This window comes from Sceloporus undulatus, chromosome 3, assembly GCF_019175285.1.
Source record: "Sceloporus undulatus isolate JIND9_A2432 ecotype Alabama chromosome 3, SceUnd_v1.1, whole genome shotgun sequence".
Taxonomy (NCBI): domain Eukaryota; kingdom Metazoa; phylum Chordata; class Lepidosauria; order Squamata; family Phrynosomatidae; genus Sceloporus; species Sceloporus undulatus.
Window position 1 is genome coordinate 1,998,489 of NC_056524.1, and position 20,360 is coordinate 2,018,848.

Here is a 20,360-nt window from a genome sequence, read left to right on the forward strand (position 1 = left end):
TTCCATCCCTTCCTGCAGGGCTTGGGCTGGCCCATTGCCGGCACTTTCAGCAAGCCTCCCTCAAAAATGTGCCCCCCTCCCTGCTGGCTGTGACTTCCTCCCTGGATTTGTTCCCATTGGCTAGTCTCCTGCCAGAGCAAAGGTGCACTAAATACGGTGCTATGAGGTCACTGTCCTGTATGGAAAGCTCCCATTCCCATCCTGTATTCTGGTTACTGCTGTTATTGCAGCCTAGAATGGTATCAGCTTTCATTGCTGCTGCATCGCACAGGGGAGCTGCTTCCATCCTCTGCTCTATTTACTTTCCAGGTGCCTTTCCACACATGCTGCTGTCCAGCTGAGCATCACTGCCCCATATTTGGAGAGCTGATGCTTTCTACTAAGATGTGCCAATATGGGCTGATTCCCAATACCTTTTAAACCAGATTGCAAATTGGTTTGAACTGGTTCAAACGACCCTGGTTCCCACTTAAACCTAATTGCTGAAGCGACTACAAGCGGCGGGCCATAAGTTAGATCCATTTAATCCACATCTTTTTGACGCTGATTTTTCCATGTCTTTTTTGATAAATCGATTCTGCGCAAGTGTGAACCAGATGTGAGTAGGAATCAATTTAAATTTGCCCTTTGGCCGGCTGGAGTGGCTCCATTTTGAATCGATTCATGCATGAAGGTGAACTACAAGTGGATTATTTTAGAGGGAAAAAATGCGGTAGTGGGAACCACACTCAACTGTCGATCCATCAATTCGGATCCCACACTGATTTATCTGTAAGTGGGAATGAGGCCTATGCTGCCTTAGGTTCTTTTCAGAGGTCTTTTGTGGGTCTTGGTCCAATTCTCGGCCACCCCAAGGAGATGTTTTGTGGCTCAGTGGTCTGGAAATGAACCCCGAGCGTATGTTGCTCAGAGCCATCCTAGATTCTGCCCTGGGAGGTCTTTTGGCAAGAGCAGTTGGCCTGGGACCAAAGTGCCAGCTTCTTCCCCCAAGGAGGCAGCCCCCAAATGTCCCTGACCACAACTAGAGATGCACAGACCCCTCTGGGGGAAAGGGGTCCCACTGGGGCTGTTGTTCTCTGTGGGGCTGGTGGGCAGCCCACCGCCTAGCCATCTGCCATGGAGGACAGATGAGGGGTCCTCCTGCCAGTGTGATGCCCCTCCAGTTGTTGCTGCTGTATCTGGGGCAAGTGTGGATAAGGCCCTGCAGGGAGATTTAGAGAGAGAGAGCCAAGCTTCATACCCAGTGTATGGGGAGGTTGGCATTATAACAGCCCCTGCTGGCCCAGAATGGACCCATTAGGAGTCCTGGGGGCACCCACTGCCTAAGTGTGATTGGATGTCTTCCTTTTCCCTGACATGTCCTGCATTTCACCTTTTTATCCTGGTGGAATTCCAAAATGCCCTCCATTTGGAGCAGGACTATGAAGCAGGAATTTGCGTTTCTATGACTGCTTTTGTTTTAGCTTTTTAATTTAGGAATGTCCTCCATTTGGTGGTGCATGGATAACCAGAGGTCCTCCTCTTCCTGGACATGCCCTCCATTTCAGCCTTCTGTTCCAAAAGGTCATCCATTTGGAGCAGGAATATGAAGCAGGAATTTACATTTCTATGTGTTCTTTTAGCTTAAGTTTGGGAATGCCCTCCACTTTTTCTGGACTGCCCTCCATTTTTCTGAAATGTTCTCCATTTGGCGGTGCCTTGTCCTCATTTGATGTGAGGATCCCTGGCCACTCTGTGCCAACTAACATGCAGCATTGATACCAAGTTAGAAACATGTCTAGCGTAACCAGGCATCTTCTTTTTCCTTGACCTGTCCTCCATTCCAGCCTTCTTCTATCCAAAAAGATTCCAAAAGGTCCCCCATTTGGAGCATGACTAAGAAGCATGACACTTGCATTCCTATGAGTGCTCTCTAGTGTTTTAATTTGGGCATGCCCTCCATTTTCTCCCCAGAATGTCCTCCATTTGGCAGTGCCTCATCCTCCTTGGCAGTGAGGACATCTGGTCACCCTCCAGCCACCCTGCAGGCTGACCCCTGGGCCTTGCAGGCGCCTGAAATAGCCCTCTGGCTGGTCCCAGGGCGTGTGCGCATCGTCGGGGGACGGCTGACCGCACTGGCGCCGCTTGGGCCGCGGCCTTCCTGGGCGGAATCAAAGCCAGATGTGGAGCACAGCAGCTGTATCGCCTCCCCCACGGGCAGCCTGCCATCTGGGCTGACAGCTCTGCAAAAGGGAAGGAGGGAAGGCCACGGATGCTCATCATTCCCCTGCCAAGAAAGGGCTGGGAAGTTGTGGCCCCCAGGGAAGGATGGGGGACCCCCAGGATGTGGGGCAAAGAAGACCACCTTTCCCACCTCCACATCCTTTCTGTTGCACTCGGTCGTTGGAGAATTGTCAGCGTGGCACAATGGTTTGAGCACTGGACTAGTATGATGCTGGAGTCCTGGGTTCGAATCCTTTTTCAGGCATAGGAACCCATTGGGTGATACTCTGTGAGCCTCAGTCAGAAATAACTTGAAAGCAATGTCAGAACAGCATGGCGCAGGGGTTTGGGCATTGGACGAGCAGGACTCTGGAGTTCAGAGTCTGAATTTCCATTCGGGCATGGAAATGCCTTGAGTGACAATTTCTCAGACTCAGAGAGGGTCTCCATAAGTTGGAAATTACTTGAAGGCAATGGCACAACAGTGTGGTGTAGTAGTCTGAATGATGGACTGGTAGGACTTTAAGATCCAGGGTTCGACTCCTTGTTCAGGAATGGAAACCCATTGGGTGACACTCTCTCAGCCTCTCTCAGGGTCTCCATAAGTTGGAAATTACTTCAAACCAATGATAGAACAATGTGGTGTAGTGGTTGGAGTGTTGGACTAGTAGGACACTTGAGTCGAGGATTCGAATCCTTGCTCTGCAATGAAACCCATTGGGGGACCTTGGCAAGTAACATGGTCTCAGCCTCCTCAGAGGATGGCCAGGGCAAACCTCTCTGAAGGAACTTGACATGAAAACCCCAAGATAGGGCCACCATAAGTCAGAAATGACTTGAAGGCACACTACCACCACATTCATTGATAGCCGGTGCTGCTTCAGGGCAGCAGGCCAAGCCTCACCCTTGGGCAGAGAGATCTGGGTTCAAATCCCTGTCCAAAGGCTAGCACCACCGCGGCTGTGAGACTTCCCTTCTCCCAGGGTTATTTATTTATATTTTATTTTTATCCTGTCTTTTATCCCAGGTTTGTTGTGTGAGGAAGGGGCAACCAGTGGGCAACAGCCTTAGCTGTTGTGGGTTGGGGTGACTGTCTGGGGAGACCTTCCTGGGGCCAAAACTAAAAAAATGAATTTCAACAGGGAGAAATGCAAGATACTGCACATAGTAAAAATAAAATAAAAATGAAATCCATAGATGTACGATGGGGGACACCTGGCTTAAGGAGACTTATATGTGTGGAAGGGATCTAGGAGTCCAAGGAGACCACAAGTTGAACATGATCCAAGAGTGTGATGCAGCAGCTAACAAGGCCAATGCGATTTTAGGCTGCAGCAGTAGAAGTATAGTGTCTAGATCAAGGGAAGTCATAGTGCCACTCTATTCTGCTTTGGTCAGGCCTCACCTGGAATAATACTGTGTCTAGTTCTGGGCATCACAATTCAAAAAGCATGTTGAGAAACTGGAGCGTGTCCAAAGTAGGGCGACTAAAATGGTGAAGGGTCTTGAAGCCATGCCTTATGAGGAGAGACTTAGGGAGCTGGGGGTGTTTAGCCTGGAGAAGAGAAGGTTAAGAGGTGATATGATAGCCCTGTTTAAGTATTTGAAGGGGTGTCATATTGAGGAGAGAGCAGGCTTGTTTTCTGCTGCTCCAGAGAACAGGACCTGGAACAATGGATGCAAGCTTCAGGAAAAGAGATTCCACCTCAACATTCGGAGGAACTTCCTGAGAGTGAGAGCTGTTCGACAGTGGAACACAATCCTTCAGAGTGTGGTGGAGTCTCCTTGTTTGGAAGTTTTTAAACAAAGGCTGGATGTCCATCTGTTGGGGGTGCTTTGATTGTGAGTTCCTGCATGGTGGGGGGGGGGTTGGACTGGATGACCCTTGAGATCTCTTCCAACTCTATGATTCTAAGCCAGGCATTTGCAGGGAGCTCCTCACACCAGGCTGCAAGCTGATCCTCCTGCCCACACCTTCTGTCATCAGCCAGCCAGACATCAGGACCCCCTCCTCTATTCCATGGGAGTTCAGGGGGCAGGGGCTGCAGTGCCAGGCTGTGCCAGGAGTCCACCTCCCTCCTTCCCTCCTTCCCTCCCTCCCTCCCTTCCTCTTCCAGCTGCAGGACAGTGACCCCATTCCTCCTCCAGCAGCCTCCCTGCTCAGCCTCCCAGGCCTCTCTTTCTATGGGGCTGATCGCTTCTCTTGTCCTGATGGAGAAGCAGCTGCTTAGTCAACAGGCACCTCCCCTCCCACTTTGCCATGACTTTCCAGCCCCCTCCCAGCAGCATCCGTGCAAGCAAATAGCTCAAGAAGACTATTTTGGAGCAAGGATTCCCCTCCAGTTAGCAGATCCACATGGGCCTCCCCTCCTCTGTGCATCGCCCTTTCCAAAATGACTCTTTCAGAGGAGGCCTCTCTCACATCATGTCTCTGGTTTGTTGTTGTTGTTAACTGCCCTCTGGTCGATCATGACCCATGGCGACCTGTGGATGAGACATCTCCTTCACTGCTCTGCTCAAGTCCTGCACCTTCATACCCTTGACCTCCCTAATAGAGTCCATCCATCTGGCATGTGGCCTTCCTCTTTTTCTACTTCCCCGTACCTTTCCTAACATTGCCTTTTCTACTGAGTCCTGCCTTCTCATGATGTGGCCAAAGTATGACAGTCTCAGTTTGATCATCTTGGCTACTTCCAGGGAGAGCTCTGGCTTGACCTGTTCAAGGATCCATTTGTTTGTCTCTGGCTGTCCATGGTGTCCTAAACACTTCTCCAACACCACGTATCCAATGAGTTGATCTTTTTTCTATTCACTTTCCTGATTGTCCAGCTCTTGCAAACATACACAGAATCATAGAATTTATTGGGGGGGGGGGGAAGCACCCCCAAGGGCCATCCAGTCCAACCCCATTCTGCCATGCAGGAACACAGAATCAAAGCATCCCGGACAGATGGCCACCCAGCCTCTGCTTAAAGACTTCCAAAGAAGGAGACTCCACCACTCTCTGAGGAAATGTGTTCCACTGTCAAACACCCTTTCCTTAACCAGGAACCATGTCTGCCAGACAGACTATATCGAGTGTATATACCTGACCCTAAAGGCCAGGGACAGTATAGGGATTCTGTTGGTCTACAGGCCACCCCATGCACTAACAGACTCCCTAGCCGAGCTGACACAGCTGGTCTCGGAGCTGGTGCTGGAGTCCCCCAGGCTGGGGGACCTCAACATCCCCTTCGAGGCCAGCCAGGTTCCAACTGGTGTGGCTCGGGAGTTCATGGCTACCATGACTGCCATGGGCCTGTCCCAATTGGTCACTGGGCCCATGCATTTTGCTGGTAATGTAACAGAAATTTCAGAAAACATTTCTAGGATTTGCAGAGCAAAAGGATTGGCAAGAGGACCTAGTAATTGAAAATCCATAAGTTTATTTCCAATTGCCGACAAAGGAAAACATTGAACTCAGTGGAATTCAAGTTCCAAAAGCTGAGGCCCCGAACAAGGCAAAATGGCTCTTTTTATATTATTCAAGACAAAGAAGTTTCTTCAATACACCTGATTGGCTAATTACAATTTAAACATACAGAATTCTTACAATCAGAACAGAAATACATGCATACATTAAAACTGCATCATCACTCCTTACCCCCTCCTGTAGGAATTCAGTGGAATTCATCCTAACCTTGCTTCTGAATGTCCTTATCTCAGTACATTATGTTATGTCTTTTTACTGGTGCCAGCTTCCATCCAGGTCAAGATGCACTCACTATTCCTTTGCTCTAGTTTTCCCTAAACTCCAAGCCTTTATTTCAAAAACCATCTCTCTGGCTGACAAAGGTCACTCCATCTTTCTATAGTTTTTATTTCAACAAGGAATTCCCACCACATTAATACACTCAATGTTGTCTTCTGTACGGACATGGAGTCTCCGTGGGCAGAGGTAACTAATATCTATGCCCTGTCATGGACAGATCATTTCCTGGTTGAGGCTAGTATCAAGGCTACTGTCCAGATCCCCCCCGGGGGTGGCGGACCTATTAGGATGGTCCACACTCAAAGGCTGATGGAACCTGAAAGGTTCCAGGAAGCCCTAGAGAGCTATTTGGTTGGAACTGACGGCGATTCTGTTGATGCCCTGACCAACATCTGGGATGTTGATCTTTCCAGGGCTATACACAGCATCACTCCCAAGTGTCCTTTCCGGCCTGCTTCCAGTAAAAAGCCCTGGTACACAGAAGATCTCAGGGCAAGGAAGCGGGCTGCGCAACGACTAGAGCGCAAATGGCGGAGACATCAGGACTTAGCCGACAAGACACTCCTAGAGTCTCATTTGAAGGCCTACGGAGTGGCAATAGGTGCAGCTAAGAACTCATTCTATGCTGCACGTATTGCGTCCGCGGAGTCGCGTCCAGCAGAGCTGTTCAGGGTTGTGAGAGAGCTCACTCAGTTGGCTCCCCCCCTGAACCCACTATTGGAGCCATCTAAAGCCTGCTGTGACGATTTTAGCAACTTCTTCGCGGATAAAATCTCTCGGCTAAGGGCTGATCTTGACACTGTTATTGGTTCAGAATCAAGAGTAGAGGCGTCCAGTGCTTCCGTGGACTCAGTTATACTGGATCAGTTTGAGTCTGTTAGTACCGAGGATGTGGACAGGATCCTCAGCAGCGTTAGGAAGACGACCTGCTCTCTCGATCCCTGTCCTTCATGGCTGGCAGTTCAAGGGGGAATGGCGACAATAGAAATGTTGTGTCGCATCATCAATTCATCATTCAGGGAGGGCCTTTTTCCATCGAACTTAAAAACGGCCATTGTAAAACCTTTATTAAAGAAGCCCTCCCTTGACCCCCTAATGCGAAACAATTATCGGCCTGTGTCACTGCTGCCATTTTTAGAGAAGGTGATCGAGAGGGCGGTTGCCTCCCAGCTGCAGAGGGTCTTGGAGGATACAGATTATCTGGACCCATTTCAAACCGGCTATGAGGTTGAGACTGCCATGGTCGCCTTAGTCGATGATCTCTGTCTGGGCATGGACAGGGGTAGCGTGTCCCTGTTGGTGCTCTTGGACATCTCCTTGGCCTTCGATACCATCGACCATGGTATCCTTCTGGATCGCCTGGGAGAGTTGGGCATCGGGGGCACTGCTTTGCAGTGGTTCCGTTCCTACCTCTTGGGTAGATTCCAGATGGTGGAGCTGGGGGACTGTCGCTCCGATAGGAGGGCCCTTACATCTGGGGTGCCTCAGGGAGCGATTTTGTCCCCTATGCTATTTAACATTTACATGAAGCCACTGGGAGAGATCATCCGGAGACACGGGGTGCGGTGTTATCAATACGCTGATGACACCCAAATAGTCTTCTCTATGTCTCCGACTGATACAGTGAATAAGGATGGCATCTCTCCGCTCAATGCCTGTCTGGAGTCGGTAATGGGCTGGATGAGGGAAAACAGACTCAGCCTGAATCCAGAGAAAACGGAAGTGCTTGTGATAGGTTCTCCTGGTCCTGGGAAGGAGGTCTGTCCACCTGTCCTGAACGGGGTCACGCTCCCCCTAAAGGATTCAGTTCGCAGTTTGGGGGTGCTCCTTGACTCGTCGCTTCACCTGACTCCTCAGGTGGATGCGACAGTTAGGAGCACCTGTTATCAGCTTCGGCTGATACGCCAGCTGCGTCCCTACCTCGACCGGGGGGACCTTGAAACAGTGGTGCATGCACTGGTAACCTCTCGACTTGATTTCTGCAATGCGCTCTACATGGGGCAACCCTTGTACCAAGCTCGGAAGCTGCAGTTGGTTCAAAATATGGCTGCTAGGCTGGTCACTGGTAGCTCCAGGGCCAGCCACATAACACCGATACTGAAAGATCTTCACTGGCTGCCAATTCGCTTCCGGGCCCAATAAAAGGTGTTGGTTGTGACCTATAAAGCCCTAAATGGCTTGGGCCCAGAGTACTTGGAGGACCGCGTCTCCCCAAACAATCCGCCCTGCACACTCAGGTCAGGGGAGAAAAATCTTTTGAGCTTCCTAAGACTAAATATGTATCAACAGCGCAAAGGGCATTCTCTGTGGCAGCCCCGCAGTCTTGGAACGCTCTCCCTGAGGAGCTCTGCTTAGCCCCCTCCCTGGAGTCGTTCAAGAAGAACCTGAAGACTCATTTATTCTGTCAAGCTTTCCCTCACATGTCCTGACTGTATTTCCCCTATGTACTGTGTGTTGTATCGTATGGATTTTTAGATTGTTTAGAAATTTTTGATTGATTCTTTGTGGATTTTAATGATGTATAGTTATGCTGGTTTTAATTGGGGTGTTTTTATTGTGAAGTTTGTTTTTTAACTTGTATTGTATTGCATTTGTATTGCCTGTAAACCGCCGTGATCGTGGGAACGGCGGTATAGAAATAAAATTTCAATCAATCAGTCAAAAATCAATCAATTTCAATCAATCAAAAACAGCTCTTACTGTCAGGAAGTTCCTCCTAATATTGAGGTGGATTACTCCGTGTCTCAGTCTGGAACAGCAGAAAACAAGCTTTCTCCATCCTCAATAATACACGACTTCAAATATTCAAACAGGGCTATCATATTACCTCTTAACCATCTCTTTCCCAGACTAAACATACCCAGCTCCCTAAGTTGCTCCTCATAGGACTAAATGGTTTCCATACCCACCACCATTTTGGTCAACTTCCTCTGGAAATGCTCCAGCTTCTCAACATCTTTATTGAACTGTGATTCCCAGAACTGGACACAGTGGTATTCCAGGTGGGTGCTGATGAAAGCAGAATAGAATGGCACTATTACTTCTCTTGATCTAGACACTATACCTCTATGGATGCATCCTAAAATTACATTTACCTTTTTAGCTGCTGCATCACACTGTTGATTCACATTCAACTTGTGGTCTACTTGGACTCCTAGATCCCTTTCACACGTACAAATCTCCTTAATCCAGGTGTCCCACATATGATATATGTGCATTTTTTTTTGGCCCTAAATGTCTTACCTTACCCTGTTGAAATTCATTTTGTCAGTTTTGGCCCAGCTTTCTAATCAATTAATGTCATTTTGAATTTTGTTCATCTGCTGTGGGGTATTACTTATTCCTTCTAATTTGGTTTCATCTGCAAATTTGCAGGAAGGGGGTTTTGTTCTTTGCCCAGGTGGACTAGGGGCTGTGCCCAATTAGAATACCCCCCGGCAATCCTGGGGCCTAAGGGCTAAGCTTTCCCTTTATGACCCTCAGGTCACTGCTACGGATGCTGACAGCGGCTCTCTGGGCACCCTCTCATACTCGCTGGGCACTGGTCTGGGCACCTCTGCCCCATCTGCATTCAGCCTGGAGGAAGAGAGTGGCCAGCTCTGCACCACACGGGATCTGGACCGTGATGAGGGCACCTCTGCCTACGACTTCACCATCACGGCCATCGACGGGGTGAGTAGCCCCACAAGGGACCTTTGAGTAGCTGGGGTGGCAGGTATTCCTGGGCATTTGGGGTGGCTGTCAAAGATGAGCCATGTCCGTCCTGGACCTTTCCTAATGGGCAGGAGGAAAAGGGGTCTCCAAAGAGTGCTTTGTGGAGGGGACACACTGTAAACCGCTTAGGGAATGCTAGTTCACTGATAAGTGGTATAGAAATGTATTTGCTATTGCTATATTGCTATGGAGATTGGGGTGCCTCTGCTTGCCCTATAAGATGTGTGCCATCCGCAGCCCTTCAAAGACCATCATGGGTAACACCCAGTTGCTCACACTGGCCCAGCACTCCTGGCTGGCTGTTGTTGTCTTTTGTGCTGCAGTCATTCAATCAAAAATAAAACAGCAACACATCGATTTTGGAGCAAGCATCACCATAATTCTTTCATCTGCATGACCTGGGCTGCTGACTCCATCGCTCTCTCTTCCCATCCTCTCCCTTATGCTTTACCCAGCATGAGGAACAACTTAAGGAGCTGGGGATGTTCAGCATGGAGAAGAGAAGGTTAAGAGGTGATATGATAGCCCTGTTTAAATATTTGAAGGGATGACATATTGAGGAGGGAGCAAGCTTGTTTTCTGCTGCCCCAGAGAATAGGAGACAGAGCAATGGATGCAATCTGCAGGAAAAGAGATTCCAACTTAACATTAGGAAGAACTTCCTGACAGTAAGGACTGTTCAACAGTGGAATACGTTCCCTCAATGGAGGTTTTGGTGGAGTCTCATTCCTTGGAGGTCTTTAAACAAAGGCTGGATGGCCATCTGTTGGGGGTGCTTTGATTTGGATTTCCTGCATGGCAAGGGGTTGGACTGGATGGCCCTTGCGGTCTCTTCCAACTCTATTATTCTATGATTCTATGATTCTATGCCTATAGCTATTTTTATTTCCCCCCCAACTTTTCCTGCGCAATTCCAGGGCTCTGCAGCCCTGATTTAGCCATAGCAATAGCATTTACATTTTTTTTTAACCACATTATAATGATCTCAGCACTCTCTAAGCAGTTCACAATCTGTAAGCCAATTGCCCCCAACAAGCTGGATACTGTTTTACTACCTGACGAAAGGATGGAAGGCTGAGTCAATCTTGGAGCCCCTGGGATTGAACTCACAACCTTGTGGCTGCATTACCAGCATTTAACCACTGCAACACCAGGACTCCTTTGTAAGCTTTTTAAAACAATTTTTAAAACTTCGAGGCTTCAGAAGCCCATTGTGGGAGAAAGGCGAGATATAAATCATTGTAATAAATAAAATAAAATAAAATGCAGAGATCTGGAATTGTGCAAAACAAAGGAATTTTTTTTAAAAAAAAGGGGGGGGGGGGGGGAGGGGGGGAGGAGGGGATGTGATGCCATGTGACTGGCAATTGCCCATGTGCCCTGGAATGGCTTTTTGCACCCGCAGCATTGCCCTGTGAGTGCAAAGGGACAGATGGGAGATGCGTTGGCTACAGGTGGGGAGTTTTGCGATCAGCATCACTGATACCACTTCCATCCCAGGGGAATCGTGGTTTAAAGCCACGTGTGATAATCTCCTGTCTCTCAAACACACGTGCCAAGGACTCACAGCTTTTGCCTCCACCCCACCGGAGTTCACAAGGGACCCCAGCCATCTCCCGCATATTGCTGGGTCCCCTTGAGGGAAAGAAAGGTCTCACCCTCACCTCTCTGTCCCTTCTGCCAGGGGGGTCTGAGTTCTGTGGCCTACGTCCGGGTGTTCTTGGAAGACGTCAATGACAATGCCCCGGCCTTCTACCCACTGGAGTACGCCACTAGCATCAGCACCCAGAGCCAGCCAGGATCAGCTGTGCTGCGTGTCACGGCTCATGACAAAGACGAGGGGCCACATGGACGGGTGACCTACCACGTGGCTGCTGGCAACATGCCACCACTCTTCACCATCAACCCCGACACTGGTGAGGACATTGGCGGTGGGGAAGGGGGAAAGTTAGGGGTGAGCTGTATTTTCTTTGACCAGAGCAAAGTTCCTTATCTCCCACCTGGCACCTGAGTCCCCCCACAACCCTGTGCTTTCCTTGTTCCTTCTCTCCCCATCTCAACCTCTCTCTGCAGGGACCATTTCCCTGCTCCGGAGCCTGGCAGGCAAGGCCAACACGCTGGCGCAGTTGGAGATTGGCGCCCGGGATGGAGGTGGCCTGGTAGCCCAGCCCAATGCCCAGGTCAACATCAGCATTGTGGCTGGCACCGTCTCTGCTCCCAGCTTTGAGCGCACCCAGTACTACTTCTCCATCCCTGAGGACACGCGGCCAGGAAGCAGCATTGGGTCTGTTTATGCCCACAACCCCACAGGTAGGAGAAGAGACCACCCCTTGGACTGTTCCATCAGAATTGCTTTCTTTCTCATAGGACCATCCAAACATTCCGGGGTTACAACATTCGTTTGCACTAAAAGCATCCAAAGCACTAGGGATATGAGTCAACGATGTGATATGGCAGCTAAAAAAGCCAATGTGACTTTAGGTTGTATCAACAGAAGTCTAATGTCTAAATTGAGGGAAAGAATAGTATCACTCTATTCTGCTTTGGACAGGCTTCACTTGGAATACTGTGTCCAATTCTGGGCAGCACAATTCAAAAAGGATGGTGACAAGCTGGATTGTATCCAGAGTAAGGCAACCAAAATCGTGAAGGGTCTGGAAAGCATCCCTGTGAAGAACGACTTAGGGAGCTGGGGATGTTTAGCCTGGAGAAGAGAAGGTTAAGGGGTAGCATGATAGACTTTAAATTTTTGAAAGGATGTCATATGGAGGATGGAGCAAGCTTGTTTTCTGCAGCTCCAAGGAATAGGACCTGTAGCAAACTAGAGGGGAAGAGATTGCACCTAAATATTAGGAGGAACTTGCTAACAGTAAGATCTGTTCAACAGTGGAGCACACTCCCTTGCAGAGTGATGGAATCTCCTTCTTTGGAGGTCTTTAAACAAAGGCTGGATGGCCATCTGTCCCAAGGGATGCTTTCATTGAGAGTTCCTGCATGGCAAAACAGGGTTGGACTGGATGGCCCTTGGGGTTTCTTCCAGCTCTATGATTCTACCATCTACTCTTCCTCCTGCTCCTTTGGCCCAAAGCCTGAGTGGTGGTCAGTCTTCCCCATGATTCACCAAGGTCCAGGGAGAACTAAGCCTCTCAGGAACTTTGCAGGTTACTCTTCCTTTGATTCTGGTCCAAGGTTTTTGGGTCTCAGCCTTAAAATGCAGAGAATATCCAAGACAGCTCAGAGAACCTCTTTTTTGTTCTTTTTTCTTTTCTTTTCTTCTTTTTACAAAAAAGAAGGTTAACCATTTGATGCCAAAGGCAGTGAGGGGTAGCCGGGTCAACCATCAGGCAACCGCTGAGCCATTCTTCTCTTATCCCCAATGCATTTTTCTGGCTAGCAGGGGCACATGTACTTTGTTCATTACTTTCTTTCATGTTGTTGTATGCCTTCAAGTTGTTTCTGACTTATGGTGACCCTAAGGCAATCCTATCATGGGGCTTGCTGTCACTTTCGCCTGAAGCTGAGAATGTGTGACTTTGCCAAGGTTACCTAGTGGGTTTCATGGCTGAGCTGGGAATTGAATCCTGGTCTCCAGAGTCGTAGTCCAACACTCAAACCACTATGCCATTCTAGTCCCTAGTTTCTCACTCACCCACTAAAGTTGTTGGGTGGTTTCCATAAGAGTAAAAACATAAATTGTGGAACTGAATAAATGCAGTCTTATTAGGAAAATAATACACCTGATGTGGACTATGTAAAAGCATCCAAGACGCATGCAAAGGCTTCCCTTTGGCCAAGGGGACCATGCTTGAGAGGCATAGCAGGCATCTGCTTTCAGGACCACTCTGTAAGCAGATAAGGAGGGCTCTGTACTGCAGAGAGATGGGTGGGCAGTTGGGGAGCACCTATTGCTTGACCTCTCCTGGCCTCAGCCCTTCAGGACTGTCAAGGCCAGTACAGCTGGGGGTCATCTCATATTCCTGGGCCCAGGCTGGATAGCCAGTGAGGAGGGGAGGGGACCCTTGCCAAGCCAAGGGCCATGCTCCTTCCTTGGAGATTTTTAAACAGAGACTGGCTAGCCATCTGTTCCAAGGAGGGCTTTGATTGTGTCTTCCTACATGACAGAACAGGGTTGGACTGGATGACCCTAATGGTCTCTTCTGATTCTATGATTCTCCATCCGTGTTCTCTGTGTCCACCCAGGCCATGCAAATGGTGTGCTTTATTCCATTTCCTCGGGAGACCCGCAAGGATTCTTCTCTATTGACCCACGCTCTGGAGAGCTACACACCAGTTTGGCTCTGGACCATGAGACACAGCCTGCCCTGACCCTGGAAGTCCAGGCCCGCAGTGGTTCCCCGCCTGCCTACAGCAGTGCCCGGGTGCAAGTCAGCATCTCAGATGTCAACGACAATGCACCCACCTTCCCCGCGCCTTCTGACTCAGTGCTGTTGCCTGTGGGGGCTGCCCCAGGCACTGTGGTGTACACGGTGCAGGCAGAGGACCGTGACAGCGGCACCAACGGGCAGGTGCATTTTGAGCTGGTGCCCAATGGGGCGGTGGGGGCAGCCTTTGCTGTGGAGCGGTCATCAGGAAAAGTGAGGCTGACAGGGGCTTTGCTGCGGGAGGCCGGAGCACCCTACAAACTGGTCATCCTGGCCCAAGACGGAGGAGTCCCCAGGCTCAGCGCCACCTTCACCCTCCTTGTGTACGTGCGGGCGGAAGATGAGCACGGCCCTGTCTTTGACACGCTCACCTATCGGGTGGAAGTGCGGGAGGGTGTGCCAGTGGGCACTCACTTTTTGCAAGTGCGAGCACTGGCGCGGGAGTCGGGGTCTCCACTCACCTACCACCTGCGTGCTGACGGGGACGCCTCCAGCTTTGGCATTGTGCCCGACACGGGCTGGCTCCACGTTCGCAGTGCACTTGACCGGGAGGTGCAGGAACTGTACGTGCTGACCGTCTTGGCTGTTGGAGGGGAGGGCGAAGGGCGCCAGACGGGGAGTGGCACTGTGCGTGTCACTGTTACCGATGAGAACGACAACAGCCCTCGGCTGAGTGAGGAGCGCTACTTCTTCACAGTGGCTGAAAACCGTCCTGCCGGCAGCAGCGTTGGCCGAGTGGCAGCCAGTGACCGGGATGCCGGGCAGAACAGCCGCCTCACCTATCGCCTGATGCCACTCCTTGAGAGCAACTTCTTGATCCATACAGAGACTGGTGAGAGAGCAGGCTGGGTCGGGCTGGGTTGTGTGGTGGCAACCCCCAGGAGGAGCTTCTTAGCAGGGAAGGGGGACTCCAGCAGGGGGCTCTGTACCAGGGCTGATCTGGGGGGGTGCCTGCCTCTGCAGGAGAGCTGAGCATCCGGAAGAGCTTGGACCGGGAACAGCAAGCCAGCTACCAGCTGCAAGTCCTTGTGCAGGACGGGGGCACACCGCCACGCAGTGCCACGGGCACAGTCTATGTCACCGTGTTGGATGAGAATGACAACACGCCAACTTTCCTGCACGTGGCCGAGGGGCGTGAGCTTCTGGTGCAGGTAGGGAGGGAGCTCAAGGCTGGGAATAGTCCCCTCTGTGCCACTAAGGGATGGGGAAGGAACTCCTGCTTTGAATCATCACCAGCTTTTTGGGCACAGAGCTACTTCAGTCTTGGTGGAGAAGATGTGGGAGCAGGGGCAGGCCTTTTAAAGTTTAGGATGGCATGGAAAGGATGGTGCACCCCCACCCCCTGCATGCCCCGGCTCAGAGCTCCCCCCTTGGGCATTGCCACTGGCACCGGCACTGCAAGGCAGCTTCTGCTTTGTGTGGGTCTGTGGCAGTGGGGTGTGATCAGCCCCTATCCAGGCTCTGTGGGGAATAGCAGGCTGCCCCCGCCCTTCATGTTGGGGTGCCTGCTTTGGTGGCCTCCACCCCAGGGCACCTGCCCCTTCCAGCTGCTCCTTCTTGTCCCCATGCCAGGTTCCAGAGGAGAAACCCGCGGGGCTGTTGGTGGCATCCTTGCAGGCTAAAGACCCCGATGAGGGTGACAATGGGACCATCTTCTACTCACTCGCAGGTAAAAGGGTCCCCTGGATCCATATGTTTGGAGGGTTCTGGGGAGCCTCCCTTCATGTCTCCTCATAATTCAGGTGCATGCTTAATTGTTTCCAGGAAGGAGGCAGGAAAAACAGAAAGAGCAATTGTTTTGTGTTTGCACACACAACATGTGCTGTAACAAAACCCTTTATTTTTAGGGGGGTTGAGACTCTTCAGGATGCCATCTGTCGGGTGGGTGAAGACTGGGTGATGTTAATAAGGGAGGCAGTAGGGAGCCCCCTTTCTGTGCCCCACTCCACCCCTGTTTCCAGTTCCACACACTTCAGTTAGTTTCAAGCCCCCCCCCCCTTTTCCCTCCACTCCTTAGCAAGTGAGGCCAGCTGGTCAGCAATGAGCAGGACATTAAGATGCATGTGGAGGAGAGGAGGGATGCATGAGTGGGAGGGTTGTGTTTATATGCATGAGACCCAAGGGAGACCATGCTGCCAGGACCCAGATGGGTTTTCCATCTCCTTCTGAACTGGGTGGGTCAGAAGATGGTTGCCCACCAGGTCACCTACATGCAGCTAGTGGTGGTGGTGGGCATGGTTCTTGTGGGCATCAAGCTGCTGAACCTGCAGTGTGTGTGTGTGTGTGGGGGGGGGGGGGGCTGTGCTTGTGCTGCCTAGAGGATGCCAGAGGTTTCTCTAAGCTTTGCTATGCCTGAGGATGCCAAGATTTGGGAGCAGCTGTGGTATTCCTCTACCACCCTCCTAGTATTAAAGAAAGTTTTGCCAGGGGGAAGAAATGTGGGGAGGTGGTTTGTCCATTTTGTCCTCAGTGTCATCTTGCAGGACGGTGACCTCCTGTCCTTCTCCTGGTAGGCACCTGGGCAGAACGTTTCTTCCTCCACATAGCCACAGGGGAATTGCGCACAGCCACCAAGCTCCGCCAGGCAGACCGGGCAGAATACATTTTCACGGTGACGGCAAGCGACCGAGGTGTTAGTCCTCGGAGTGCGACGGCAGTCGTGCACATCCAGGTACCAGGGAGACAGTCTTGGCCAAGCCCAGCAGTTGCATGTCTTTGGATCCCCGGGACTGGGGGAAAGGTCTGAATCTGAGTCCTGCTTGTGCCCTCACAGTTGGCTCCTCCATAACTCTCTTTCCACCATCTCCTGACTGCAGGTGGTATCCATGGCACGTGGACTTCCTCGGCCGGATGCCATGGTGCTGACTCTCCAACCCACAGAGGGTCTCCCGCCCGGCTCTGTCATCGGCTCCGTGGCTGCTGCAGAACCAGTTCCTCGTGGGCAAGCCACCTATGTGCTCGTAGGGAGCAGCCATGCAGGTGGGCTCTTCATTGTGGATGCAGAGACGGGTGAGATCTACGTGACTCAGGAGCTGGATTATGAGGCTGGGATGAGGCACACCCTGCAAGTCAGTGTGGAGGATGCCCTGCAGGGCTACCCAACCCAGAGGCTGGTGCTGGTTGAGATCCATGTGCAGGACCGCAATGACCATGCACCCACCTGGCCTCAGGACCCTGTCACAGTGGTGGTCTCTGAGAGTGCCACCCTCGGTCTTTCCCTTTTCACTTTCCAAGCGCTGGACAGGGATGGCCCGGGACCCAACAGCCAGCTGCGCTACAGCCTCTTGCGCCAGGAAGCGGCCCACCCGCCCTTCCAGCTGGACCCTGGCAGTGGAGAGCTGAGCCTGCAGGGGCTGCTAGACCGCGAAACTCAGGCTGCTTACTTGCTGGTGGTCCAGGCCACAGATCAGGCACTCAATGCCAGCCATCGCCGCTCAGCGGCTGTGACTGCACACGTCTTCCTCGTGGACGAGAATGACAATGCTCCCGAGTTCCTCTCCCCCGCGAGGGTCAACATCCCTGAAGACCAGCCCACCGGTTTCCTGGTGCTTCAGGTGGTGGCGAGGGACCATGACCTGGGTGAGAACGGGCGCGTCAGCTATGCCCTGCGAGCTGGAAATGCCAAAGGCCGGTTCCACCTCAACCCCAGCACAGGTGAGCAGGAAAGAGGGAGGGAGGAAGAGGAGGAGGAGGAAAAGGAAGCAGCCTCTGGCCACAGGGAGAGGCTGGATTGTGAGTTCCTGCAGGGCAGGGGGTTGAACTGGATGCCATGTGGCATTCTCTGAAGATGCCAGCCACAGATGCAGGCGAAATGTCAGGAATAAACTCTTCTAGAACATGGCCACATAGCCTGCAAAACCTACAAAAAACTAGCTATGATTCTATGATACTATGTTTGAGGAGCAGTGGAGTCACCCCCCTTTAGGCTGTCAGCTGGTGCAGTCCGCACTCCCCACACCCCTTTAGTGACATCACCTTCCCTGATATCTTGGGTCCCCAGTCACCATCTTCCTTATTCCGTCCCTTCCCATGTTGGCTCCTGGCCCTTCCTGGCCTTGGGCTGCCCAGAAAGCATTGCCCTATATCCTCTGTGCCCCCTGTCTTCCCTAGGGCCAGCCTTCTTTAGCCCTTTAGGAACAGCTCTGCCTTCTTCTGCTAGAATGCTTTGGGAATCACCTCCTGGACCAAGGTAGTGTGTTGCTCTTCCAGTTTGCCTTCACGGCAGCCAAGCCTTAGCAATGAGGCAACAAGATGTAATACTGGCCCAGTACACACGGGCAGGGAGCAGCGTGCCCATGCCGATTCTAGAGTTCCAGAGTGCACACCAACTGCATGCTCTGGAACCCTAGTCCGTATGGATTCCATCATCATGGCGGCCTCCTGTCCACATGGCGGCCGCCATGATGACGTCGCTGTTGCGCAGTGTCTGGACGTCACTTCCAGGAAGTGGCATCATGACAGTGCCCTTTCCCCTTTATGGCGCCACCAAAAAGAAGCCGCTTAGAGTGGCTTCTTTTGGCAGTGCATTGATGTTGCATGGTGTGGCTGCTGTGGCACCAACAAGTGGGAAAGACGGGCAGCACAGAGCCATCCGTCTGTACCGAGCCACAGACCAGGAGGCTCAGCTGCCACTTTTCTTGCCAATCCTCAATGGGCAGAATATCTGGGTCTCAGCCCCCCCCCCCCCCCCCCAGGCTTACTCCTGCCCCCGGGACCGCAACCCCCCTCCACCCAGCAGTCCTTACAAGTCTCCACCAAATATATCAAGGAGCAAAACAGGCAGGAAAGTATCCCCAATGTGGCACTTCACAGTTTTCTCCCAATATTTGAGAGGCTAAGGTGGCCACCATCAGCTATGAAGGCAACCTATTTTGTTTCTGAACATTATTGGCAATTTTATTGGCATGAACTGTTTCTCCTCTCTGAAGAAGAAAGGCTTCCACACGCTTCCCTCAACAGAAGCCTTCTAGATAAAAATAAATCTCCCACTCACTTTGTGAGCTGGCCAAAACCAATATTGTCTCTTGCAAGAATAACTCTGGGCTGAAACAGGAAGGAAGCACCTGGAGGCCGCATCTGGCTCTAGCCCACGAGGGCTGTGTAGCCTCGACCTGAGTAACAGGGAAGGCCAGGGGAGGGGGCTTTGCAGGGGCTTTCTCCCCAAGCAACTCACCCGCCTGTGCTCCTCTCAGGGGTGTTGTCCATCGTGCGGCCACTGGACCGGGAAGAGGTGTCCCAGCACAACTTGACAGTGGTGGCCATGGACCATGGATCCCCACGGCGCTCAGCCACGCAGCTGCTTTCAGTGCACGTGCTGGATGTGAACGACGAGACTCCAACCTTTGAGAAGAGCAGTTACGAGGCCAGTGTGGCTGAGAACCAGCCCTCGGGGGTTCCCGTTCTGCAGCTACATGCCACCGATCGAGACCTGGGTGAGGAATATGCCAAGAACATCAACGAGCATGTTCAACCCCTTCCCAAATCTATGTCTGGAAGTGGTGGGAGGATGGGAGAAGTCAATAATGGAATGACGAGGTTGTAGAATAGCCATGGGTCAAATCTTCCCTTAAGGAAGAGGGCACATTGCTCACACTCCCTTTGGTAACCCTTTGTGGGCATGAAACTTGGGGCGCCAAAATCTCCACACCACAGGTGCCATCTGGATATCATTTGATCAAGGAGAAAGGCAGACCAGAAGGCCACATGGCACTGATGGTTAAGTGCTGGGCTGTTGGCCTGATGGGCCGGTTGGCCAACAGAGGTTGCTGGAAATGCTGGTTTCTGGCTGCAGTCTCACTAGGGTGGCTCCAGCCCAGGGTGGCCCAAGTTCAGAGCCAGGGGAGGAATGGGCACTGCTTGCTCCCAGGTTTCTCACCTCTATGCATCCATGGTACAGTGGTGTTAACACTCATCTGCCATTCCATTCAGTCCACAACTTGCTTTCTTCAGTTTGCTCCCTGCTCCAAGCACTCATCCCACTGCATCCCGGGATGGCAGGGAACTTTCTTTTCAGCTGGATGATAGTTCAGGATGCAAAAACTGTGTCACCAATAGTTGGCATATGTAAGAACCAGGAGCACTGAAGGGGACCTTTGAGCCTTTCATCACATTCACAGAAATGTAGGCCTCTTGCTTGCCAGCCTCTCCTGGGACATCTGTGCATGGCATGAAGAGACAAGGCATTCCCTGGGTGTCAGTTTAACAGGTGCTGACTTGTGCTGGTTGACTGGTGCATTTCAGTCAGTCATCCTGGGAGAATCCTGCGCTTGGATGCAAGCAGGCACTTGGAGAGCCTGGAAGAAGGTCAGAAT

At 51.6% G+C, this 20,360-nt stretch overlaps 4 protein-coding genes across 5 annotated transcripts in view; 2 read left to right on the plus strand and 2 right to left on the minus strand.

Moving 5' to 3' along the window:
* FHIP1B (FHF complex subunit HOOK interacting protein 1B) overlaps positions 1-20,360 on the minus strand; it is a 620,510-nt gene that overhangs the window by 461,234 nt on the left and 138,916 nt on the right. The window lies entirely within an intron of this gene.
* Positions 1-20,360, plus strand: part of CCKBR (cholecystokinin B receptor) — a 540,140-nt gene that overhangs the window by 368,051 nt on the left and 151,729 nt on the right.
* Positions 1-20,360, minus strand: part of TAF10 (TATA-box binding protein associated factor 10) — a 141,334-nt gene that overhangs the window by 69,715 nt on the left and 51,259 nt on the right. The gene's annotated exons all lie outside the window — the stretch shown is intronic.
* Positions 1-20,360, plus strand: part of DCHS1 (dachsous cadherin-related 1) — a 49,121-nt gene that overhangs the window by 13,025 nt on the left and 15,736 nt on the right. For both annotated transcript variants that reach the window (XM_042460241.1, XM_042460242.1), the window contains exons 3-11: positions 9,437-9,625; positions 11,352-11,583; positions 11,741-11,977; positions 13,868-14,881; positions 15,013-15,200; positions 15,622-15,718; positions 16,563-16,720; positions 16,866-17,703; positions 19,242-19,481. In XM_042460241.1, the coding sequence (XP_042316175.1) occupies positions 9,437-9,625; positions 11,352-11,583; positions 11,741-11,977; positions 13,868-14,881; positions 15,013-15,200; positions 15,622-15,718; positions 16,563-16,720; positions 16,866-17,703; positions 19,242-19,481 (3,193 nt within the window). The remainder of the gene's footprint in view (positions 1-9,436; positions 9,626-11,351; positions 11,584-11,740; positions 11,978-13,867; positions 14,882-15,012; positions 15,201-15,621; positions 15,719-16,562; positions 16,721-16,865; positions 17,704-19,241; positions 19,482-20,360) is intronic.